Below are 26,697 nucleotides of genomic sequence, written 5' to 3'. Positions count from 1 at the left end.
AAATAAAAGCTAATTACATATATTCAATTGATATGCCTGAAAAGGAGTAGGAAGAAGTATAAAACTTATTTAATCCTACCCCTTTTCTGCAGCTCAATAATTAATATTTATTAAATTAAATTAACTTCCTGTGTTCCTTATAATCTCTATATATATACAATCTATATATATTACTATATTTATGATACTATATTTGATATTTAAAATCCAATGATTTTCCATACATATATATACAACTTGATATACTCTGATTTTTTATAATTTATATATTTATACAATCCATATATCTATATATACATATCTATTTGTACAATTTGATGTACTATATTTACATTTTATATATTTATACAGTCCTTATATCTATACAGTTTGGTACAGTATGTTTACAATTATACATTTAATACAATCTATATATATATATATATATATATATATATATATATATGTATACAATTTGATATAGGCTACTATATGTATAATTTACATTTATATAATACACATTAACATACTAACATTAACGATACTTATTTTACTTTGAAACTCTCTCCGGAAGCTGCCGTTTCTCTTCGACGCCAGCTTGACACGAGTTGTGATGTTAGCCTGTTTTCTTGGACACTCCTAGCGCTTATCCCACCTCCCTGGTAATAGCCTCAAGCCCCCCCTCAGGAAGCCATGGCCGAGCAGGCCTCGGGACCCCCGCTGTCGTCCCAACATGACGGTAAATTTCTCACGTTTGTGGAGTTTTTTGTGGCGGGACGTGCGGAGTGTGTGTGAGAGCCAGCGGCCTCTGCATCCTTTAACAACATTAGCATAGTTAGCATCGTTAGCATCATCAGGGCGACGTGTCACTGGCTGTCACTGGATTATATTCAACATTTCCCACTACGCAGTTACTGCAGTTATGAATACAGCCTGGACCAAAGTGTGTGAAGTTTTAAAATCTTGAATATAAGCCTCTTGCTGGTACATCATAATATCAGCTGTCTCTTTATCTTTCTGTTTCAGAGTAGCTGGTTAGCTTGTAGCTTTCAGTGTTTCTAAATAGATGTAAAGGTCGTCTCTGGCCTCTGTCAGCCTGACCCAGCTGTGTCATTGTTTAACGTGGATCATATGGACCTGATCAGTCCACTACAATGTGCTGAGTGTGGCCTCGGAGGGGCTGGACCATCACACAGGAGGAGGCTGAACCTGCAGGAGGTTTTGCCTCTGGTCCTCAAACTGGGGTCCGGGGACCAGGATGAGGACCAGCATGAGGACCTGCAGGCACATATTGTGTTATTGTGGCTTTAAGTGGGTGTGAGCTTCATCTAATGGGGTTTTATATTGCAGAGAGTCAGATAACACAGTGACTCACTCACTCACATTTTTAGTTGTTAGAGCAGATTTTGATTGTTGTGACAGTAAGTTGTCAAATTGTCGACACTTTTAAATACTACATGTTTTAAAATTGTACAATTTATGTTATTTTAAGCACTGATAGTATCAAAAAGCAGCCAAAACTTCACTCGTCAGTCATATTTATAACCAGAAGAGAAACTGAGAGAGTCCTGTCTAAAGTGCACATAAATATTGGACAATGTTTGCTCATGGTTTTCTGCATTTCAGACAATCAATATACAGACGTGTTCTTGAAATTTCTGTAGATTTAAACAAGAAAACTCCCAATATTGGATCCCCAGGATATAGAAACATAAATCATTATTGTTTGATTTTTACTGGAATTTAAAGTTTAAAAAAAGAAAATCTGGTTTTGGGACAACCTTAGTTAGCAGTAAGTATACTTTTAAGATGTTTAATTATTGCATCTTTGCAAACTAATATCTCACATTTCATTCATTGCGTCAGCGGCAAAGATCTTACCACATAGAATAGAATAGAATTACTTTATTGATCCCAAACTGGGAAATTGTGGCGTTACAGCAGCAGGTTGTCCAAACACACAATATTATCAAATCTAAAACACAATATAATATTAAATACAAAGTAAATAAGCACTAAAAATATCAAAACTAAGAATGAGAATATATACAACCAGGATTTAACTAAACATTACTAGTTCTTAAATATGAAAGATTAAATGTAAATGGGCAAAAACAGAGTTGTAAATGGACAGTATTGACATAAGTTAAAGTGCATGAGTGTAGTCATGTTATCAGCAGAGACTATTGAATATAACGGCGAGTAGACAGACAAATGAAGTGAACATGAGTCCAGCTTGCAGCCTATCACAGAGCAGGCCTTCTTAATGAGTTTGTCCAGTCTCTTAGTGTCACCAGCTCCAATGCTGCTCCCCCAGCAGACCACAGCAGAGAACAGTGCACTGGCCACAACAGACTGATAGAAGATCTCCAACATCTTGCTGCACACGTTGAAGGATCTCAGCTTCCTCAGAAAGTAGAGTCGGCTCATCCCCTTCTTGTACGCAGCCTGAGTGTTGGCCTTCCACTTCAGTTTGTTGTCTATGTTGACACCCAGGTACTTGTCCTCTCCCAGGATGCACAGCGGTGGTGGCTCTGTCCTCTTCCTTCTGAAGTCGATCACCATCTCCCTGGTCTTATCCACGTTCAGAATCAGGTGATTTCTTCCTGTCCACTCCACAAAGTTATCCACCAGCTCTCTGTACTCCCCCTCTTGCCCCTCACTTATACACCCCACCACCGCAGAGTCATCAGAAAACATCTGCAAGTGGCATGACCTGGAGTTGTATTTAAAGTCACAGGTGAAAAGGAAAGGAGACAGCACAGTCCCCTGTGGAGCTCCTGTACTGCTCTCCACCATTCCAGGCTGAACACTGCCAAGTCGGACAAACTGTGGTCTGTCTGTCAGGTAGTCGGTAACCCAGGAGGTGATGGACGAGTCCACACCCATCAACCGCAGCTTCTCTTCCAGCAGTTGTGGCTGGATGGTGTTGAATGCACTGGAGAAATCAAAAAAAGGTGATTCTCACAGTGCAGCCGTTTCCCTCCAGATGTGAGTGAGCAGGCTGCAGCAGGTAGATGACGGCATCGTCCACTCCCAGGTGTGGCTGGTAGGCAAATTGCAGAGGGTCAAGGGATGGTTTCACCTGGAGCGGCCTGAGGTGGGTCAAGACGAGCCTCTCCAACACTTTCATCATGAGAAGTGAGAGCCACTGGTCGATAGTCCTTGAGATCAGATGGTGTCGTCTTCTTTGGGACCGGGACCAACACGTCATACATCATTGGGTCTGACTTGAGATCTAATTTGTCAATCTGAGATCTGCTTTGTAGACTTGAAGGAACCTCAAAATAATGTGCTTTAGTGTCTTTATCATGACTGCTGCGAGCATTAGAGAGCGCCATCATGCATTTAAGTTTCAGTAGTTGTTAAACGTTTTTATGTAATCTACCAATTCTCCACCTGATCATTACAGAAAGATCGATCCAGTAGATTGTCTCTGATTGTACGATTATGTACATAGTGGTTTACTCATACAAACCCAAGTGAGACCCAGGCATGTTATTCAATCTCTCACTCCAGCTCCTCTTACTAAATTATTACCTGAAAGGAATCAAAGAAGAAGAAGAGAAGACGTTTTTTTTATTGGGCAGATGGAATCACCTGATGAACAAAACTCTGACTTGTTTTCATTGTCAAACGGGACAGAAGAAGTCGGCATTGTGGGAGTCTTACGCCGGAAGAAGTCATTTAAAAAACATCACTATCAGAATCGCAATCAGCTAAATTGTTATTCCAAAAATCAGTCATCGGCCCTTTTTTCAATCGATGCATCTCTAGTTGTCATTGTTATGATGAAGTGCTCAGCATACGGATTAGTAGAAGTTGCTTCATTTGTGTGACTTTTCCAGCTCCCTCCATAGTTGCTCTCTAAGGTGAATTGTTCCTCCTTGTTTGTTCAAAACTGGATTTATTTCAATATTGATTCTTGTAAAATACACAGATGTCTGAACTTAGAGACTGAATGAGTTTTGTCAGACTAAGACAGACGGTGTGACTGTTCTGCACAAGTTTGAGTTGATAGTAAAGCGTTTATTTTAAAATAACCGAAGGAAGGAATGACACTTTTTCAAGTTAAAAGCATTTCAGAAAAAGTGCTAAAGGAATTAGTGTACTGCGTGCTGTCAACCGAGAAGCCATGTGAATTTATGTCGAGCTTATGTGCTGATGGAATTTCTGCTTGAGACGGTGTTCAGCTATCACATGACAGCGGAGAGCTACTGCTGCTGCTGCTGCTGCTGCTGCTGCTTGTGTGCAAGTCACTGTTTCCATTGGTCCGTCTGAGTCCGAGGATATCATCGTCTATCTCTGCTCGGCTCGCTGGTTTTGAATGAGAGAGGAAATAAATACGATCCGAGCAGGGCTGGATGTCGGAAAAACCTGTGACTTTTATTATGAGATAAGATAAACACACAAAAGTCAAGACTGTGTTTCAAAATCACACAAGTACGGACTTGGATGGATGGAGTTTTAGCTATAAGATGCAAATAATAAAGTTGAACTGACACTTTAAACAAAACTACAAGATAGAGCCGATAGAGAAATAGAGCGGCAACTAACAATGATTTGCAAAGTCGCTTTAACTATGCAATATTTTCCTGGGTTAATCAATAACTGTTACGTCTATAAAATGTAAAAGAAAATGCTTATCAGTGTTTTTCCAAAAGCCCAAGAAAAGGTGCTTTATTATCTTGGAGTAAACACAATGAAAGGCTGAATGAAAGGATCCCCACTCCTGTACTCCTCTATGCCCTACTGATGAGTCAAATAACATCCTACATGGCCCTTAGTTTCCACCGACACCCAGCCAGTCGGTCCACCTTCAACAGCCCCCCCCCCCCCCCCGAAGGTCAAGTTAAAGATTTGTTTTTGGGCTTTTTGTGCCTTTATTGTAGAGATATGATAGTGGATAGAGTCGGAAATCAGGTGAAAGAAGTTAATTAAGGATACCTTTCTGATATAACAGGACAGCTGTCATTAAAAGTAACACATGAACACCAAGATTCCTCCAAGTGTTTGTGACGCCGTGTCGCCATGTCGGCTTGTCCCCCCCCCCCCCCCCCCCCCCCCCCAACGCTGTAAACCTAGGGGAAACACTGGACTCAGGCTCAGGTAGTGACAACACAGACACTATCTATCCGACCACATGGCCCCTAATCAGCCCCCTCTTTGGCAGCAGTGGGGTCATCAAGTGGGCACCTCCTTAACCTGTGTTTCACCTAGTTCGTCCCACAACACCTCTGACGCCCCTTAGCCACCTCCTTCATACCTACTGGTGAAACGAGAAAACCAGAAAGGAGCGTCTGTAGAGAGATGTTTTGGAGTTTGAAGACAAAAATCTCAAACAACTATTAAACTTTGTTTTTTTAAACTAAGAGCGTTATTTCACACCTCTGGATAATATATAAGAAATCATAACCCAAAATGATTTATTCACCGATCAAACAAGGTAGAAATCTTAACATTTGAGAATCTGGAAGCAGTGCATTATGGGCATTTGAGTGACAGTAACATTCTTGTCTCAGATTGAATGTTTTGAAGTCTTTATAACGATCAGGCGATTGACTGTAGCTCTGTGTGTTTGTGTTTCCCCGTCGTGCAGAGGTGCTGCAGCAGCGAGTGGCCGCTCTGGAGCAGGAGAGAGCCGAGTTCATCAAACTCAAACAGCAGCTGGAGGCCGAGTTCAACCAGAAGAGAGCCAAGTTTAAAGAGCTCTTCGTGTCCAAGGAAGGTAAGGACGATAATCCCAAATGAAGTAAATAAACTAACTATAACAGCCCCTCGTTCTCTCTGTTCTCCCCTGATCCTCCGTCTTTCATATCATCACTGATCTCTCTCTCGTCCCTCCCCAGAGGAGCTGAAGAGGCAGTCCACGGCGCTGGACGGCGCCCAGGCCGAGCTGAGCTTCGTCCAGGATCAGCTGACTCAGGCTCAGACGGAGATGGAGACGATCAGAGCCGTGGCCACCGTGTCGGAAAACACCAAACAGGAAGCCATCGACCAGGTCCGCAGCCAGTGGCAGGAGGAGGTGGCGTCCCTGCAGGCCATCATGAAAGGTGAACTTCTCGTCTTGTAGAGTGCATACCCATTAGACGGAGACTGTTCCCACAATGCATCGCTTCACACTCTGACCGTCCTTCCTTTGATGAACACAGTCTCATCCCATCCTGTCTGTCTTCTGCTGCAACCAAAAATCTTTTTTTGTATTAGATTTATTTTATAAACGGCCAAAAACAAACGTCCGTTGTCCTCGCTGCAGCGGTCTTTATCCTCGGCCCTTTGCCGCATGTCGTCCCCCCCACTCTCTCCTCCCAACTTCTCCTGTCACTCTTCAACTGTCCTATCCAGCAGAGCGCCACAGGAATGAGTCCTAAAACCAGGAAGTGAGTTAGCATTTGAGCGCCATGGGGTCTAACGTCTAAAAGTCAACGGGGATGTTGAATGTGTTTGTGGTTAGACTCCTGAAATAAGGTCTGTGGTTAACACAAGCTGAAGAGATGTTGGTGTTTTGTTAGACCACATAAACTACGTTAGGTAAAACCTCCACTTGTGAAGTTTGAAGTTTTTACTCGTCTTTAAAAAGGCGGTTGCTAACAAGTGGCTAAATGTGACTACAGCGGTCGTCGGGGACATTAAACGTCATCACGCCGGACACAGAGGGCGGGAACTCTCTCACTAGTCGGAGATGTCTCCTGTAGGTTTAATCTTTAGGTTCAGGTGAATATTATGTTAGTAAACTATTTATTAAGATATGTGGATTAGTTTATCGGAGATCGTCTGAAGCAGAACGCTAGTGACGTCACAATCATCCGACCGTGGTGTAGTTAGCTCGTAGCATAACGTTAGCTTTTTACTTCTGTCGGCCGCATTAACGCTTCAAACAAACAACAAAACGCCTACGCTTCAGAAACGTGCGTTTGCCACAGAGATTATTTTCTGCAATGATCCAAAATCCAATGAAAACATCCCATAGGAGGATTCTCGTTAGACCCCATGGTCGATGCTACTTCCGGGTCGGCCTACAAAAATACGTCACATGGTTTGTTCTCTATAAAGGCAGATAAATCCTTCATTTTATAGTTGTAACGCGACGTATCTTGACAGACGTGTAAAGTTTATCGTTGCCGTGGAAACACCGGATGTTGCACCAAAGACTGCTGCATAAGGAAACAGGAATTGCGACTGAAAGCTGCCCGTTCTTCAGTGTGTTTAATGATTTTAAAGGACGGTGATGAGAGGCTGCGGTTCTCTGATCGGGCGATCGAATCTGACCTGTAGCTCCTTTCCCCGCTCTCTCTCTCTCATATCTGACTCTATCCTCTGTCCTAAAAGCTTAAATATCCCAAAAAGAAACCTTCAGGATTTGTACATTTTATTGGAACTGATTCCTCATCGTCCTCTTCATCATCCTCACAGAAACAGTTTGTGAGTACGAGGTCCAGTTCCACCAGCGTCTGGAGCAGGAGAGAGCCCAGTGGAACCAGTACAGGGAGGCGGTGGAGAGGGAGCTTGGGGACTTGAGACGCCGCCTCACTGAGGGCCAGGAGGAGGAGAACCTGGAGGACGAGATGAAGAAGGTGGGCAGCGTTTTCTGTCTCGCTTACTGCTGGAAGCTTTAACGTACAAAAAGGTTCATTTTTCTGCAGCTGCACAGATTTATAATAAAGAGTTTCTGCCCCTCCGAAGGCCCAGGAGGATGCAGAGAAGCTGCGTTCGGTGGTGATGCCCATGGAGCAGGAGATCGGGGCCCTGAAAGCGAAGCTGACCACAGCCGAGGACAGAGTGAAGGAACTGGAGGCGTCCAAGGTGAGTCAGCGTTTAAATCGATGATTCAGCTGGAAAAAATGAGCGGATAATACGTTGTTAACCGGGCATGGTATTGACCAGGCGTGTCGACTTCTGAGTAAATTGAATTAGTTAAGGTTCTTTGTATTACAAGTGGAAAGCCTTTCCGCTGCTTCACTATGTAGAGTTTTAACATTTTTATATCAGGTGTGTCGATGTGAATGCATGTGGTTAATCTGGAGAGGTGTTAATTATCCTTTAACACAAATTAATCATTGGACTTTCCTGCTTCATGTGCAAATTTACACAGAGTGTCAGTCCCCTTAAATATCCTTTTAAACATGCAAAGATTAAAACAAAGTGAGATCAAGACTCACAGCAGACAAAGAGAGACCTGGGCTCTTATTATCTAAGCAGCAGACATCGACCAATCGGGTCAGCACAGACTGAAAGTTATCTCCCGATCAAATCTTTCGCATCATGTGGAGAAGTGGCTCAACCTGACTTTAAAACCGGCCCTTTATTATAAGAAAGTGAACATCTGTGGCAACTGGGAGAAAAGAGGCGACCCTCTGTTGCTGGTCAGTCGTTCATCACAGGCACCACCGTCAGGCTGCGTCGTCCCCACAACCGCCGGCGTCCTCATTCATGCACGGCCTGCTCCGACCAGCGGCCAAGAAGTGTGGACAACAGGACCGCGAGGAATACAAAGGAGAAATCCTTCCTGCATATTATCCCATATGCTCTTTTGAGACATTAAAAAGTGTGCTGGAAGTCGGGCACATCCTCAGTCTGCTCTTTCTACGCGGCCCTGCTCCTGCTTCATGTGCGTTTAACGACCTCCTTTCTCTGAGTCCATGTTTACCACCATGACATAATGTTTTTGTCTACTCTCATGACACTCTTCAGAAGCACATTACAGATTAATGTTCGTCCTACTGAACCTCAAATGTGCTTTGATGTCGAGTACTACTGACCAAACGCAGCCTTGAGAAGTGGCTGTTAAATGTTGGTCGTTGTGATTTTCATAGATAGCAGAGGTTGTGGTTTTGGCTTCACTTTGTCGGTAACAACGCATTACAGTTGTGCATTTTAACTGTTACTGCTGGGCTTTTACTATCAGCATACAGGTGCTCTAAATGAAGCTTTGAGCAAGTGGTAACCTCCAGTGTTGAAATATGAAGCCAATGAGGAAGTGCAAAATCAAGAGGTTCATCAAGAGGTTTAAAACCCGCCTCAGCTCCGGCTCTCAGCTTGTCGTTAGGTTGACTGAAAGTTAGACTGAGACAGCGTTTCCAGCATGGCGGCTGCTGCTGATGAGCCTCCAGAGCCCCCTGCAGGAACAGATGGGTGACGTCACTCAGGCTTCATGCATTAATATTTACAGTCTTGTGATTTTTTGACATCTTATTCCTACTTTAACAATCAGAACTGAAGATGAATTAAAGTCATTACAACGTTTTAAGCCTGGAGGAGGTCACAGCTGCATGACTCCATCTTTATGATTGGTAATGGATCATGTAACTATGATTACATTTAAAGGGGTCACTGTCAGTGAAGAGATCTGTAGCCAGACTCTGCAGTCCTCCCTCAGGCTTTAAGCTAATTCACATCATTGTTTGGGTTTTTATGGTAATGGTTCAAGTCTCAGCCGTCTCTACAGACCCTTTCTCGCTGAAGAGGCAGCTTTGGTGGGAAGGAAAACTCCGATAGAAAATGTTGTAAGCAGACAGACACAGTTAGAGACTATCTGGAAAATAAAGTGGAGCATTTAGACGCTGAAGAGACATTACCCTGCAGAGAGGGAGAGAGAGAGAGAGAGGGAGAGAGGAGAGAGAGAGGAGAGAGAGAGAGAGGAGAGAGAGAGAGAGGGAGAGAGGAGAGAAGGGAGAGAGAGAGGCAGAGAGGAGAGCAGGGAGAGAGAGAGAGAGAGGAGAGAAGGGAGAGAGAGGAGAGAGAGAGAGAGAGAGGAGAGAGAGGCAGAGGGAGAGAGAGAGAAGGGAGAGAGAGAGAAAAAGAGAGAGAGGGGAGAGAGAAGGGAGAGAAAGAGAGAGGAGAGAGAGAGAGGAACCCAGATAAGAGTCCCCTCTGCCAGCTGATCCTGAAGCTCCGCCCTCAAACATCAGGGCTTCAGGACACACCCCAAACAATCTGGCCCAACCAAATTATCTCAAAACAAAAAGACAGTTATATCAAATATTGGAAGGAAAGCACCAAATCACAAAGTAAATTAGAATTCTGTTTGAGCCTAAACAGAGAGTACAAGCTGGCAGAGTACCTGAGCACAGTGAGGGATGTGAAACTAAGAAAAACCATGACGATGTACAGACTGAGTGGACACAGTCTGACCATAGAAACAGGCCGTCACAGACAGAACTGGTTACCCAGAGAGGCCAGGCTGTGTTCACTCTGCCATCAGAATCTCACTTCCTCCTACACTGTGACATGGATAAAGATTTAAGAGAGGCTCTCTTTGATTACATTTATAATAAATAAATCTATCTCTGTGGAGAGAAAAGTCTGTGTGCAGTACGAGCTGCTAAATATGTTCATGATGATCAAAATACACTGAATGTTTAATAGAAATACACTGTAAAAATAATTCATGTTAATGTCTTTAATTCATATTTGTTTACTGTATATATTGTTCATTTGTTGTTCAAAATGTTTTCTGTACTGCTTTGGCAGATTGTTGATCTGTCATGTTAATAAAGCTCATTTGAATTGAATTGAATAGAGAGAGAGAGAAGGAGAGAGAAGGGAGAGAGAAGGGAGAGAGAGAGAGAAGGAGAGAGAAGAGAGAGAGAAGGAGAGAGAGAGAAGGGAGAGAGAGAGAGAGAAGGAGAGAGAAGAGAGAAAGAGAGAGAGAGAAGAGAAAGAGAGGGAGGGAGAGAGAGAGAGAGAAGAGAGAGAGAAGGAGAGAGAGGGAGAGAGAGAGGAGAGAGAAAGAGGGAGAGGAGGGAGAGAGAGAGAAGAGAAGAGAGAAGGAGGGAGAGAGAGAGAAGAGAGGGAGAGAGAGGAGAGAGAGGGAGAGAGAGAAAGGGAGAGAGAAGAGAGAAAGAGAGAGAGAGAAGAGAAAGAGAGGGAGGGAGAGAGAGAGAGAGAAAGAGAGGGAGGGAGGGAGAGAGAGAAGGAGGGAGGGAGAGAGAGAGAGAAAGAGAGAGAAAGAGAGGGAGGGAGGGAGAGAGAGAGAGGAGAGAAGGAGGGAGAGAGAGAGAGAGAGAGAGAGACAGATAAAACTGCTTCTTGTTTGTCTCTACATCACAGAGGAGCAGCTTTTTTTTGTGAACTCAAAACTTGAAAAGAATAAATCAGAGCTTCATGTTTCTCTCTTACAGGTCAAGGAGCTCAATCACGTTCTGGAGGCGGAGAAGTCGTGTCGTACCGACCTGGAGATGTACGTGGCTGTGTTGAACACACAGAAGTCCGTCCTGCAGGAAGACGCAGAAAAACTCCGGAAAGAGCTCCATGAAGGTACTGCGTTTTGTTTTCTTATGAAGACAAAGCAACATGTTGTCTCTCTCTTTTGTCATGTGTGCTCATGCTCCAGAATTGGACCCAGTAGTGTTTATCTGTTGAAATATACAGAAAGGTGATTTCTTTCTTACCAGAAATGGGACACAGAAGCGTTAAAATGTGCGCCCTGCAGGTAAGTTATGAGTCCTGGCAGCCTGCCGCTTTTTAGGAGTCAAATACGGGGCGGCTGCTCAGCAGGTGAACTGAACTCTGTGAGGTTCCTGAATAATACATTTCTTATAATCCTAGTGGAGGTGTGTTGGAAAAACAAACACATTTTTATACTAAAACTCCAAAAAGATAAAAAGCTGAAAAACAGCACAGGAAGAATCAAATAAAGATCCATCCCCTTCTCTTCGTGTTTATTTGATTTGTATCATAAAAGGAACATAAATGTAAACTTTAAATGTTAGTCACTGTGAAATGTGACGTCTAAAACAGGCCCCCTCTCTCTCTCTTTATTTCTTTCGGTGTCTCTCGTTTGTTGCCGCTCGTCGCTCAGTGTGTCACAAACTGGAGTTGGAGCGGCAGCAGCACAACCAGCTGAAGCACACGTGGCAGAGAGCCAACGACCAGTTCCTCGAGTCCCAGCGGCTCCTCATGAGGGACATGCAGAGGATAGAGAGCGTGCTGTCGTCAGAGCAGCTGCGCCAGGTGGAGGAGATGAAGAAGAAAGACCAGGTACACACACACACACACACACACACACACACACAGACCCTCCAGTTCATTGTCTGTGCGTGCCGCTCCAAAGAGTCTTTTTCTGATAATGAAAACGCTTTATGTAAATGTGTGAGTTTGTCAGTGTTCAGTCAGCGTTTTGAGCAGATAATTTATTTCCAAAGAGAAATGATAACTGCTCAGCTGATTACAGCCCCGTCTAGTGGCGGCTGGCTGCATTACAGTTTAAGCACAACGTTTAAGCGGCTTTGACGGCGTTAGATTAGACGGAGAGGACGGACTTTTCTCATCATTTGGGGTTTGTAGACAGACTAAGGACACATAAGAGGGTTAGAAAAACATGGTGAAGTGTATTTTGCATAATATATGATACGATACACTTTATTGTCCCCTTGGGGAAATGTATCTTGGACTCAAAGTGCTGCCAAACATTCAGCTGCTTCCACTTGAATCAGTAAATAAAAACAATAGAAAAACCAACATCCACACATAAACAAAAAGGCGCATAACAATGCTAGACAACACAACATGTATTGCACAAGATCTGCAAAAACACAGTATGAGAGATAAAATATAAAAAGCATGGAGGGACGCCATGACTGCACAACCATCACAGCCTTAACAAACATTATTCAGAATTTGTATCGACGTGGGGACAAAAGAGTTTTCAAAGCGGTTCAGATTACATCGGGGGACTTAAGGTAGAAGCTCGTACTCAGAGTGGAGGATGTGAGAAGGGTCTGACAACGCTCTCTGGGCCTATGTGACCTCTAACATTGCAAGGTCACGGAGAAGGTGCAGGGCTTGGTTTCTTTCTGGAGGGACTGAGTAAACCTGAGTGTCTTTTCAGGCAAATTTTTTCTCCTTCTTGCAATCTTGAAAGATTTCTTTAACTGATTTATGAATTATGATTTTTAGAGGTGAAAGAGTGGGAATCTAAAAGTGTAGCACCACAAACATGGAAATGGAAGCTAAGCTGCTTTAAGAATAAACTGTAATGTGTATGAACAAGTGAGAGAAGTATTTGTCTTTTTCTCCTTCACAGGAGGAGGATGAGAAGGAGAGGCTGAGCCAAGTGAAGGAGCTGCAGGAGGAGGACGGCGGAGACAACACAGAGCCTCTGGAGGATTCATTCCTCGGGCTGAGCATCGAGGAGGTACGAGAATCCTGTAATCTGACTCGTCCCCCCGGGGAGGGAACAGAGCAGGCTTTTATCGTCTGACGTCATTTTTATTCTCCCTTTGAGTAACTTGATCTACAAACGGTTTCAACATGGCACCTTCCCTTTTGTCCTTGTGTGTGTGTCCTGTTTCGAGCATCTAAAACCCACCCTGCGGAAACTGGAGATTTAAAAACACTAATGGTTTTAAAGTCGATGCTTTTGAAACTTTAAACTCGATCATCTACCGATCCTTTTTTTATTTTGTAAATTGTTTTCAGTAGCTGGAAAATCATTTATTGTTGATCGTAAAGGCAGCCCGAGCTTTCTTTCAATATCAAGTTAAGCTAAAGAACAAATTGACATTGATGACATTGTACAAAATGTATTCTTCTGTTTATTTGCTCTTTCTGTTTCAGCCTCATGGTAACCACAGCGCACACGGCTCCATGCACTCCTTAGACACCGATGTGGTCGCAGGAGGACTGATGGACCCCTACAAGGAGAACCTGCGCAGAGTCCAGTCCACAGACAGCCTCGGCTCCTCGCTCTCTTCTCAGCAGGGCCTCGGCGGCCACAACCACAAGGCCAAGTCGGCCAGCCACTTGGACGAGTCGGACTTTGGGCCCTTGGTGGGCGCCGACTGCAGCGTGACGGACAGTAGTTTTGGTGAAACGGCGTCTATCGGCTCCATGAAGTTGACGGGGAGTCACTTCCTGCTGACTAAAGATCAGGAGAAGGCCATCAAGGCCATGACGCCGGAGCAAGAGGAGACGGCGTCCCTGCTGTCCAGCATCTCCCACGCCCCCGACACCGCCTTCTTACCGCCTGCAGGCTACAGGCTGGTCAGCGACAGCGAGTGGAACCTGCTGCAGCAAGAGGTGCAACACTGACGAGTTGAAACACATGAAATACATTACATCATTATGAGAGGACAAACGTGCAGCACAGGGTAGAAGTTTAGTTTAGCTGCAGAAGATTAAACATTACCAACAATACATTTACCAACAGGATTAGTTGAAGATAAAATTTCTCATATTCATTTATTGGGAGACAATAATTTACTTTTCAAGGATGTCCTCTTTCAAGTAGAAAAAGGCTAAAAGCCCTTCATTCAGAATTATCTGATCCTCTGTTTTTCAAAGATCTGTGGTTGTGTTTAGCGTCTTTGAAAGTCCGACCTGAGGTTGTTTGTGCATGGGCAGGAAAAGAAAAACACTTGAGGAGCAGGAGTATATCGTAAAGAGGATCTTCGGCTCTGTGTGTCTGATCGTACCACATGACCATCCTCCTCTGTAGTCGACGTTTACATACTAAATATTTTAACATTGCTGCAGCGAAGAGTTGATCAAGATATTTTCAGTCAGAATCTGCTTTGTTGTCCAGGTATGCTCACACACACACTTTAATGAACTGTGCTCTCTATGCAGAAAAGCACAACATTGAATATCAACAATTGACACAAAATAAGCAAAGACTAAATGAGAAGATATAATATATAAATGCAATCACATCACTTTACTGCTGATGATGACAAATAATGTTGGGGGAGGTGAAGTTGCCTCAGGGGTATTTATTTATTTTCTGTGAGAAAGAGGAACAGATTTGACCAGAAGTCCTCCCTTCGTATTGACACATCACCTCTGTGCGTTCAGAGTCTTTAAGGCAGACATTCCCAACCTCGGGGTCACGACTTCACATGGTGCCACCTAGAATTCAAATGTGGTCGCCTGAAATGTTTATTTATTCATCAATAAAAAAATATAATGTATATTACTAACCTGTGTTCTTGTCGGTCTGTCACCAGGTGAAAAACGCAGGCAGGAAGCTCGGCCGCCGTTGTGATATGTGCTCAAACTACGAGAAGCAGCTGCAGGTCATCCAAGGACAAGAGGCGGACACACGGGATCAGGTGTGTGTCTTCGTTCTTGTCAAACCAGGAGTCTGTTTACACGGCATTGTGTTTTAAAATGTTCATGTCCGTCTCGCTGTCTTCCAGGTGAAGAAGCTGCAGGTGATGCTTCGTCAGGCCAACGACCAGCTGGAGAGGACGATGACCGAGAAACAGAGTTTGGAAGATTCGGTCAAAGCAGGAAACGAGGAAACCACGGCTAAGGTTTGGACTCGCTGAATCACTTTCTAACTTTAATGAGTGAAATGATTCTCAAAACACATGCAGGTATGGAGGTAACAGCCCAAACTGTAAAGATATGTTAATATGTCAACTCCAAGAAGTGTGGCCGTGACTGACGTTCATTTGAATCCCATGTTGGCCATAATGGATCTAGAACAAAATGACCATGGCAACGTCTCCACCTGGTGTTTTTTTCTGAGCGACAGCGTCTTTTTTTCAATTGTTTATATGACGAGAGAGCGTTTGCAGGAACAGGCGGCCGCCCAGAGACAAAGTGCGGTACACAGCGTCTTCTTGGAGCGCTCTGCCTTTTTTGTGCAGCCGCTCCCCTGCCTCTTGTTGAAAATCTTTCAACTTTTCAGAATGACAATGTTGATGTCACAGATGCTTTTTTTTCGTTTGGTCCCTGGTGAACGAACAGGTCAAGTGCGTCCACTCAGAAATTTAAAAAGAGGGTGCGATGCGACCTTTTTCTAAAATCATCTTCACACACTTCATAATTTAACTAAAGTGCAGCTTAGTGTTATTCATTTATGATAATTTAAGCATGAACAAAAGCTTTCTGTGTTTTTAATTGTTGTCCAAAGTCCTCTTTGTAGTTTCTTTCTCTCGTCTAATTGAAGATGATTTCTGTGTTTGTAGGTCTCCGCCCTCTTGCAGAGAGTCCAGGAGTCGGAGACGTTGCTCGACACGTTGCAGCAGGCCTTCAGTGAAGCCAAGAGGAACACGCAGGACCAGATGGTGAGCCAGCATATTCCTCCTTTAGCCCCGTGTTGCTCATTCTCACCAGCTGCGTTTGCAGACTCTGACATGAGAAGGAAACCAGAGGCTGGCGGGACTTTAGCCCTGGGAAAAAAAAAAAAGAGTGCTAATTTTTGTTTTGACAATAGGCAGACGTGCAGCCAAACTGAATCCCAGCTCGGGGAAACAGCAGCCTGTTCAGGTTTTGGATTTCACGTCGTAACGTCACATTACATCCACAACACAAATCTATGCTGACACGATGTGAAGCCCTCAGCTGCTGGATTGTTTTCTCAGTTATTTAAATATTCGTGCATTTCCCACAGTCATTACTAATTCATAGTAGGACGGTCAGCATTAACTAGTTAATCATGATTAATTAAGGTCTGAAATTACTTTAAATTAAATGTTCCTCTAACACTAACATGTGTCTCTAGTCCATCTACAAACCCCCCAATCATGAGAAAAGTCCATCCTCTCCGTCTTCTGCCTGCTCCACTTTTCAGAAAATGTGTGCTCAAACAGGCCGTTTGTAGATTTTCCCTTCATGACATCACAAAGGGCAGTAGCCCCTCCCCCAGGTGGGTGACACTCCCACAGCTAGGTGTTTGTTCTGCCCTCTGAGTCTGCCTTCTCACCGTAAACAATAGGACATGGAGCAAGAAAGCTCGAGACACCCAAAGCCCTTCCAGAGAGGGGGAGTGGTCAGACACAGCTCATTTACATATTTAAAGGTACAGACACAGAAACAGCCTGTTCTGAGCAGGGCTGACATAGAGGGGTTTATAGACATGATCAAATACAGGATCAGAGTGGATTTAGAACAAGAAACTTCACACACATGTTTTGAGGAGCTCTGAGACTTATTGTTGAAAAGGAGGAGAATATGTGACCTTTAAATCTAGTGCAGCACTGTGTGATTTCAGTCATAAAAAAGGGATCAAATCTTGTGAAAAATCTTGGACGTGTGGGAGCCCTGTTTGTTAAAAATGTTGCAAACTGTTGCGTAATCTCACTCTTCCTCCCTACCTCAAGTATTTGCTGACATCATGGAGCTTTTGGCTGCAGGATCTCTGCTTCTAGAACAAAAAAAGCAGATGAATGTGTGCAAGTGTTGCTCAATCACCACGACAGAAAATAAAATATTTACACGCTCTGCAAAGTTTGCAATATGATTTCAGAAATGATGTCAGTGCCCTCCCTTTATCGAGCTGCTCGTTGTCCATGTAGTGAGGAGGAAAGAGGAAGACGTGAAAGAACAGAAACCTTCTTAATAATGAATGTGCAGCCGCAAGCTGTGCCATTGCGCACACACACAACAAACAGAACAATGAGTCTGCTGCGTTTGGCTTTGATCTGAATAAAATAATGATTTTCATACTTCCATCTAATTTAGTTTCAGTGTTACACCGAGCAGAATGACGAGCTCTGCAGGGGGAATCAGATGGCTCTAAATGCCACGTGTAAAAGTGCCGTTGCCTCAGCATGACAAACTTGACACATGATGCGATGGAGTGGTTTATTTTGTTTGGTTTGTTTTTCAGGTGGTGCTGGTGAAGTCGAGGGAGCAGGTGGCAGATGAGCTGAGCCGACTACAGCGAGACAACGACAGCCTGCAGGGGAAACACAGGCTGCACGTAGAGCTGCAGCAACAGGAGGACTTTCAGATGCCCAACACTGTGCAAGTACGTCAAGCCTTAATCAACATCAGAAAGAAATGATAGGCTACTTATCAAAACCTCAAATGTCTCTTGGAATGAACCGGAATGTGTGAACTTAGAGCTCAGTTTAGAAATGTGAGATGCATTAGTTTTTCTTAATTCTTTAAAGAGATGCACAGTCAGTGTGTCAACATCTTCAACACTGTTTGAAGGAAACAGTTTTTTTCTCTCCTCTCCTCTCCCTCTCCCCTTCTCTCCTCTCCTCTCCTCTCCCCTTCTCTCCTCTCCTCTCCCCTTCTCTCCTCTCCTCTCCTCTCCTCTCCCCTTCTCTCCTCTCCCTCTCCTCTCCACTTCTCTCCTCTCCTCTCCCTCTCCTCTCCTCTCCCCTTCTCTCCTCTCCTCTCCTCTCCCCTTCTCTCCTCTCCTCTCCCTCTCCTCTCCTCTCCCCTTCTCTCCTCTCCCTCTCCTCTCCTCTCCCTCTCCTCTCCCTCTCCTCTCCTCTCCTCTCACCTCTCCCTCTCCTCTCCTCTCCCTCTCTCTTCTCCCCTCCGTCTCCTCTCCCCTTTTTTCTGCACACTGTAAATTAATTGATAATTTTTTTCACACATACTGGCACCGAAGTCAAGAATATATTTCCTGAATCTGAATTTCAGCCTGATCGCAGGTCGTTAGTTTTTCTCTCCTCTCCTCTCCTCTCCCCTTCTCTCCTCTCCCTCTCCTCTCCACTTCTCTCCTCTCCTCTCCCTCTCCTCTCCTCTCCTCTCCTCTCCTCTCCTCTCCTCTCCCTCTCCTCTCCTCTCCTCTCCCCTTCTCTCCTCTCCCTCTCCTCTCCTCTCCTCTCCTCTCCTCTCCTCTCCCCTTCTCTCCTCTCCTTCTCCTCTCCACTTCTCTCCTCTCCTCTCCCTCTCCTCTCCCTCTCCTCTCCCTCTCCTCTCCTCTCCCCTTCTCTCCTCTCCCTCTCCTCTCCTCTCCCCTCCTCTCCTCTCCCCTCCTCTCCTCTCCTCTCCCTCTCCTCTCCTCTCCTCTCCCTCTCTCTTCTCCCCTCCGTCTCCTCTCCCCTTTTTTCTGCACACTGTAAATTAATTGATCATTTTTTTCACACATACTGGCACCGAAGTCAAGAATATATTTCCTGAATCTGAATTTCAGCCTGATCGCAGGTCGTTAGTTTTGCAGTGTACATGGGGGTAAGGCGGCTGATGGTGTTCTTGGTCGTACGACTGCGCAGACTCGCACAGTGAGAGCAAAGCCACAAGCCGCTTCTCTGGGGCTTTTTCCTGATTGTGCCGGCTCAAACTGACAGACTAAAATTACCATGGCAACAGCAAACATGCCTGTCTAATGTGTCTTCTAATTTGTTATAATTTAACTACTGGGCTGAGAGTGTGTGTGTGTGTGTGTGTGTGTGTGTGTGTGTGAGAGAGTAGGAGTGTTTTTGCCAGGTTTTCTTTTCTACCTGTGTTTATGAGACAACTGAAATACACACAGATCTGACTCCACCCACCTTCTGTGGGAGCGATATTGACCCATCCTGGTTTTACTTGTAGAGTGTGATTTCTCAGGTTGTGTCCAACAATCAGGTCGTACAGTGTGAGCACATAATTCATGAGCTTTAGTCGTGCGTTGTAAATGATTCAGTCGTACAGTGTGAGCGGACATACTGCCACAACATTTCTACAATCGTGCAGCGGGTTTATGAGATGATCCATTAATCACCTAACAGCACTTAGTAGCAATAAAAGGCCCATTATGAGAAGTGGAGTCCCTCGTCTGTTGACACATCATTATATAAAAATAATCCCCTCAGAGTAGGAGCTGCGGCTTATTGCTTCAGTGGTAGCACCTGTGAGACTCCACCAGCTCATTTTCACTGCTTCATGACAACCCTGCTCATTTTTAAAGTCCCTGACAAGGTGGGAACAGAATCTGTTTTACAAGTGTGATCCGTCCTCTCTTTAAACACAAACATCTCCTCCCACACTGTTACTCTTAACTGAGTTTTCCCCTGGCAGTATAGCAGGCAGAGTGGGCCCGGCTTCAGTGGAGGTGGAGTAGCAAACATGTTGGTGGAAAAACTAGCTGCTCACATAACATTTAAAACATTGAATTGCAGGACAGCATGCTACTTTGCATCACAAGCACAATATTTCTTAAGAGAGTTAAGCGCTGAGCTGTAAAACCAGTCACTGTCTAGGAACTCTATCATATCAGACAAGGTAATCCAATAAAGGCTGCCAGATGCTGAAAAAATGTGTTAAGATTACCCACAGCGTTTTCCCACACACAGACGATACCTGGGCGGGCCGCCCAAGTATATTTCCGACCTGTTTCATTACATTTTTCATTTATTCATAAAATTGCTGCGTGCAGGGTAGAGCGAGAGAGAGAGTGCGTGAGTGCGCGAGGACCTTACGGCTCCGTGCAACATGGCAAAACTCCTGTTTAAAAAAAAAACTTCCCTCTCGAATCCTGCAGAGAGATAAAACATGGCATAACCAAGAGAGTAGAATCACATCAGCTTCAGAGAGAGAGAGAGAGAAGGTCCACTTTACCTTCATCCCTCTTGTAAATGCACCGATTGAGGTGCCTTGCTCCTTTCCAAACTGAAGCTTCTCATGGCTTCGTTTTAAAAATGTTAATGTACAGCTGCTTGTTGCTGATGCTGTGCTGAACTCCTATAAATAATGGAATATCGAGTGGAACTTTTCCAAACGCGAGGCTTAGTCCTTGTGTTTGTGTTTGTTTCTGTGTGTGTGTGCGGATAAATTGAGCAGATTAAAAGATGAAAGTTAAAAAAAACCAATAATTTAGAGGGGAAAACACATCTGATATAAATTCAAACCTAATAATATTAAAACATACCCGGCCGACTGTTTTCTTAAAAGGTTTAACAAAGATTTAAATTCTTAATAAGCGACTAGTCTAAAGGTAAGAAAACAGTCAGATTTTAGAACGATTTATCTTTTTTCTTTTTTTAAATCAGCAGCTAATGATGTTATAAGGTTTACAGTGTGGGGTTAAATTTAGCAGCGCTAGCAACATCAGCCTCCAGTCCTACCTGCAGCTAACCATCCACATGCCTGTGCTGAATGTGGTTACACACTGCAACGCTCGATATTCCAGTTAAACCTGACACAGCCAGCAGATTAAAATACTTCCAAACCACACTGCTCCTATGAGATATCTGTTCACTGTGCTTGTTTACATCCTGGTTGTAGAGCGAGGAGAGAGGGCTCATTAACCGGAGCTACAGCCAGCTAGTGGTGGGTGTCTGTATTGCAGTTTGAGCGTAAGAATCGACCGACATCAAAGGCCAAAATTGTGATAGTTCAGACTAGTCGACTAAACGCACACATCCCTAATCCGGATGAAAATGTTTCCAGATCTGGGTACATCTGGGATTGAATGCAGGTATTGCTTTAATACTGACCCCCACCTCTGTTTTCAAATTGTATAAAACTGTATGTTTCAACAGATTGGTATAAAGGTGTGTCATCTGCATACAGCACAACATTTTCTAACCAGAGATTTGAAGGATTTTTGATTCGTCTCCACAAACGGTGCTGCACGGTGATGATGATAATTCCACATAATGTTTTCTGTAATTTCTTGGTTCTATTCTTCTTCAGGAGCTACAAAGCCTGGCGATAAGGCTCCGCGAGGACCTGGTGTCGTTACGGACGTCCGCCGATCACATGGAGGAGAAGCTGAAGGCGGAGATCCTGTTCCTGAAGGAGCAGATCCAAGCGGAGCAGTGTCTGAAGGAGAACCTGGAGGACACGCTGCAGCTGGAGATCGAGGGCTGTAAGGAGGAGATCGGTGAGTCTCACACCTGCTGATTAAATCATCCACTTAGCGTTGATCAGCAGGTCGGATATATGACTTAGTATTTAGAGAAATGTCAGCGAGCAAAAACTCTCTGAAACATTTGTGGAGAGATCTTTCATTTTCTGGATATTCTCTTCATTCTCTTCTGCTTTTGTTTCCTCTCCGTCCATCCCTTTCATTCAGACATCTTGGAAGGTATGACAAACGTTTGGAATGAGCCGACTTTAACTGCTTGTTTGTGTTTGTTTATCGTGTAGCTGTCGGACTAATAACTGCAGTGAGACGACCACGTACCGCTTTCCCTCACATGTTTTTAACTGTCTTTAGAAACGGCTCCACTGTGCATTAATAGATGATTCACCTCACTGAATGCTGTCCCTGCTGCACAGATTGAAGTCATAACATGTGTCACTGTGAATTTAAAATGTCACATGAGGATGTTTCCTGTTTCTAGGTGACGTTGTTGGGAAGCTTAGAACAATAGTCCGTTGACTAGTAGTAGTAGTAATAGTCCATGAACACATCTTCTTTAAAGGTCTACAGGAGGAACAGATACGAGACATTTTTAGTCTCGGCCACAGTTTAACACGTCCAAATTCCTCCCAGAGAGACAGGAAGTGTTGGAGGGGGAGAGAGAGGGGGGGTGTACATAGGACGTGCAACATAACCGCTAGTTTATCTGAGCTCCCTAATCCGTCCAAGTTAAATGTTAAAGTTCAGAAACCTTTGCAGAACGTTTTTCATATCATAAATTTAGCAGAGCACAATTTTATTTATTTATTAAAGTTTTCTAATTTATTAAAAAAAAAAAAAGTGGACCAAGTTTGATAACTATCTGCTGGAGACACAGAGATGACTTTGGTGCAAGTTTCTCGTCTTTTTAACATGACAAAGTAGGTCGTCTCTCGTCACAGTATCAGGTTTTTAAATGTCAATACGATTCTCGTAAAAATCAGATGATGTCTATACTTGTCTCGATACCACGGCAACAACAATACAAGACTTAGGAACCTTATACCGGCTAATTTCTTGCTTTATAATTGCCAAAATGACATCAACCTCTGAAGCACTTAATTGCATAAAGATGTTGCCAACATATTTATGCAATTTAGACAGTGTGTCAGTTTACTCTCTCTCTTTGGGGTTAAAAAAATATGACTTAAGATCTGTAGTTATTTTAAACTTTGGTACTTTACGATTCTATAAATCTTTAAATGAAAACAGATTGTATTGTTTTAAACACAGGGTATCCAAAAGTTTAAGTGTTGAACATTTTGACAACTTAAAGAGCAATGAGCTGTCCAAACAAAAAAATCAGTGCAGCCATTTTTATGAAAGAAAAGTGAATTATTAGTGTCTCACACAGACTCAGCGAGTCTCTAAACTTTAAGGTTGTGTCGCACACACACGCAGTTTGAAGTACTCGGTCAACACATCACATAATAATTCTAGAGAGAATCTCTTTGGCTTTGAGATCCAGTTTTCGGCTGTACAGTACATTATGATCCTCTGATGAAATCTCTCTCCCACAGCGTCTTTCTCCAGTCTGAAGACGGAGCTGGAGCGGATAAAGGCGGAGAAGCAACAGGTACCTGCTCTTTGATATCATGAAGTATGAAACCTTCAAAGGGAAGCTTCCAGAGCTCTCTGAATAAAAAGAAGGGGACGTCCATTACAAAGTGAAACTCACTGTGACTAAAATGTACCAAACAAACTTTCTGTAAGTTACAGAACATAAATTGTTTGTGTGTGTGTGTGTGTGTAGTTGCAGAGCAGTCTAGCAGAGAAGACAGAAACACTGGCGAGCATCCAGAGCCGGAGGAGCAGCCTGGAGCAGCAGCTCAAAGAGCTCACCGCTGCAAAGGTTAGTAACAAACACAGTAACAAACCTCTGAACTGAACTTACAATCTGCCTCATGTCACCTACGATATCAGAGCGTAGCTAACATCCGATTCCACTTCTTCATCTGTGACGGATACAACACATGGAGAATAATGTAACACAGCCAATGTCAACCAGTGACCCTCTGTTGACCTCAGAGCTCCATTTATTGAGCCAGACATCAGTTCATTAGGGAAAAAAAACAACGTTTATTTTTATTTTTAAATGTGCTCAAGAATTCGCAAAAAGGATAAAAACCTGACCAACTTAGAGACCAGGCACATTTGAATTTAACCACACTTCATCAGATGGAGTCAAACATGTTTACACTCCGGTAAGAAAGATAATTATCACTTCACATTGACACAAAATGGATCCCGTTTGTCACTAAGTAGAACACAGAGTGTGTCAGTGAAATCTCCTAAAGTGTGTGTGGAGGAAATCTGACCCTGAATTCATTCATTTTAAAGTAATAACGGGAGGCGGTGAGGCCGAGCTGATGTGTTTATTGAGGTGAGATGAGGCGTTGAACACACACAAAGCACTCAGGATGTGACGGGAAGCCAAAAAGAATATTCTCTGAATAAAAGGGGCGGGACACAACAGAAATGTTTTTGATTTGTATAAGAAGGCGGACCTGGTTTAAAAGGTTGTGATCAGCTGATGGTGATATCTAATTTTGAATAAACAAGGTGGCATTTTGGATCAAGTCTAGCTTGAGAGTCTCAGGCAGTGTGTCCACCTAGCGCTTTTTTCTGAGCGTCAGCGTCTTCTTTCAGTTGTTTTCAATGAGTAGAGAGCTCCGCCTTTGTTGTGCGGCCGCTCCGAGCGCTCAAGTTGAAACTCTTTCAACTTTTCAGAAAGGCGCTGTTGACGTCACCAGCGCTCTTTTCTAAATGTTTGATATTCCCTGTAGTTTGGCCGCCTACAGATCATGTCTTGTACCCACATCCTCTTTGCTCCGTGTCTGATCGGGTAAAAAACGATCTCAAATATCAAACATGAAGTAAAAAGTAACAGAGTGGTGTCGGTCATACAGCGGTCGTTATCAACAGACTGTTGCCATAGAGACAGGACAGACGTGCAGCGATTTTCTTCTCAGCGCACAAACGCTTCATGCAAGCGTTCCCAGAGGCACAGCCGGCGCTTTTCTGCCCGGGAAGAAAACACTATAGTGGACACGAGGCCTTAGCATGCAAGAATAAATCTGCATGTTAAGAGTATAAATGTTTTACAGTTTTTATGAATCTGTGCGATGTGATGACTTTCATTCAGACACTGAGTGAGTGAACGTCATTTTAAATAATTCAGCAAATGTTCTTCTCTTTAAATATTTATCTCTTTTCTTTTCTGTGATGTTGAAGAATCTCTCACAGTTTATTGTCTCACTCGAGCCTTTCTAATTTATGTGTGTGTGTTTCTGTGTGTGTGTGTGTTCCCTGCAGAGTGCACTAGAGAGTCAGGTGTTTGACGAGAAGGACAAAGCTCAGCGGCTGCAGACGGAGCTGGACGTCAGCGAGCAGGTTCAGAAGGACTTTGTCAAACTTTCTCAGACTCTTCAGGTAAGAACGAGAAAACCACTTTACGGACAGCGTTGTGTAATAAATGTTGAACAGCAAATCTGGCAGCAACACCCCCCTGCAAAATATCAAAACAGGACCACCAACGATGAATGTATCCTTCCAATAGACAAACCTCGATAGCTCCGTCTGGATTCAATTTATCAACGCATCAATGAGCTTCAGAATTCTTTGTGTAAAATGTTTCTACAGACGCCTTAAACAAGAACACTTAGGACAGAGCAGTGGTTTGTTTATCTTTGTGTAGCACCACGAGTAAGTAGCTGAGAGAATAAGTGCTGATATGTTGTTTATATTGAATATATGTTTGCTGCTCATACAGTATATTCAACATCTTAGTGTGGGGGTGTTACATGCAAACATTTTGGGCTGCAGCAGTGTGAGGGGCTCGTTTCTCCTATTTTCGATTGTTTGAGTTTCTGCAGATTAGTTTTATTATGAGGTAGTTTAAGGGGGAAGTGCAGAGAGCGACGGCCCATTACATGGTTGACTCAACACTTTCCCATCTTTTATTCTGTTTAGCCAGATCTCCAGTCCCTTTTGTTTGTTTCTTAAATTAGTTTATTTCCTGAGGGGGGGAGTTTATTTAAAGAAAGCTCTGGTTTTAGAAATTCGATTCATTGTCTGGCGTCCCTTTTTATATGTTTTGGTCTCCTATTTCTGAGCCATTTTTGGTTAAATTGAGTATACATTAAGGAGGCCGTAACACCAGATCTCCAAAAGGGAGAGATGTCTGTGCTGCCAGATTTTGCTTATGTGGGTTTAATTAGAAAGAAAAGACAACATTTGTATTCACACTTGTCTCTCACTGAACGTAGACTTCATAGATTGACGGATCGTTTGTCTGTCTGCAGGTACAGTTGGAGCGAATACGACAGGCAGAGTCTCTGGATCGAATCAAAGTCATCCTCAATGACACCAACTTGACTGACATCAACCAGCTCCCAGAGACATGATACCACTGAGTGAAGACTGCCTTCAGTTTCACCCCCTCCCCCCCCCCTCCCTCTCTCTCTTATCACTGGCCCAGTAACATTATTGATCTGACCCTCCCTACTCCTCCTCCTCCTCCTCCTCCTCCTCCTCCTCCTCCTCCCCCTTAACCAGAGGAAGAGTTAGGAGGCACAAGAACGGACACGGCACGAGGAGCCCTTTGTGTACATTAAGAGTCTTTGAACATAAAATAATAATGAAGAAGAACACTACTAAAAAAAAAAATGATGTAAATAACTAAATGTGTGACTCTGGACGGAGGAGAGGACGCCTGTCTGTGTCTTGTTTCTACTGTAGATATGACTGTCTGTATTAGCTCAACCAAAAAGGTTTGTCGTCCTCTAAAAAGCACTTTTCATCTGCGACTTCTATTTCCAGGTCATTTTAAAAAACGATTGGATGCATCTCTTTTCTTCCCTCTGTTCTCAAAAAAACGGTTAATAATCGCTTCCTTGTTCCACTTGCTTGTTCTTTTCCCCCCCGTGTCCCTCCGCCCTTTTCTGTCTGTTCTGTGACATTTTCCACTTCCAAACTGTTTACTTCTGCCTGTGACAAAGACGCACTGAAGGAAATTCATGGAAAAAAAAAAATACTTGCACATAACGTAACTGGGATAAAAAAAAAAAGGAACATAACACAATTTGAGCAATATTCTCCATTTCTTAATCAACCTTGACTGTATCTTTGCTTTGTTCTTAATGTCTGACAGAATCCTCGTTTCATTTTTAAAAGCTGCAAAAAATACAGTGAAGAATCATTCA

At 43.6% G+C, this 26,697-nt stretch overlaps 1 protein-coding gene across 1 annotated transcript; it reads left to right on the top strand.

Annotated features, from left to right (window-relative positions):
* The first annotated feature begins 557 nt into the window (after positions 1 to 557).
* On the top strand, positions 558 to 26,697 carry rabep1 (rabaptin, RAB GTPase binding effector protein 1). The gene is made up of 18 exons (XM_061056371.1): positions 558 to 718; positions 5,579 to 5,707; positions 5,829 to 6,032; positions 7,393 to 7,553; positions 7,663 to 7,782; positions 11,100 to 11,235; positions 11,780 to 11,958; positions 13,004 to 13,114; positions 13,537 to 13,998; positions 14,925 to 15,029; positions 15,117 to 15,233; positions 15,894 to 15,992; positions 17,537 to 17,677; positions 21,283 to 21,472; positions 23,014 to 23,069; positions 23,247 to 23,345; positions 24,809 to 24,925; positions 25,798 to 26,697. Exons 1-18 carry the CDS (start codon positions 673 to 675, stop codon positions 25,897 to 25,899), a joined length of 2,574 nt encoding a protein of 857 aa, XP_060912354.1. The 5' UTR covers positions 558 to 672; the 3' UTR covers positions 25,900 to 26,697.

This window comes from Labrus mixtus, chromosome 14, assembly GCF_963584025.1.
Source record: "Labrus mixtus chromosome 14, fLabMix1.1, whole genome shotgun sequence".
In the NCBI taxonomy this organism is placed as follows: domain Eukaryota; kingdom Metazoa; phylum Chordata; class Actinopteri; order Labriformes; family Labridae; genus Labrus; species Labrus mixtus.
The sequence above is the reverse complement of the archived record's forward strand: the minus strand, read 5'-3'. Positions and strand labels throughout refer to the sequence as shown.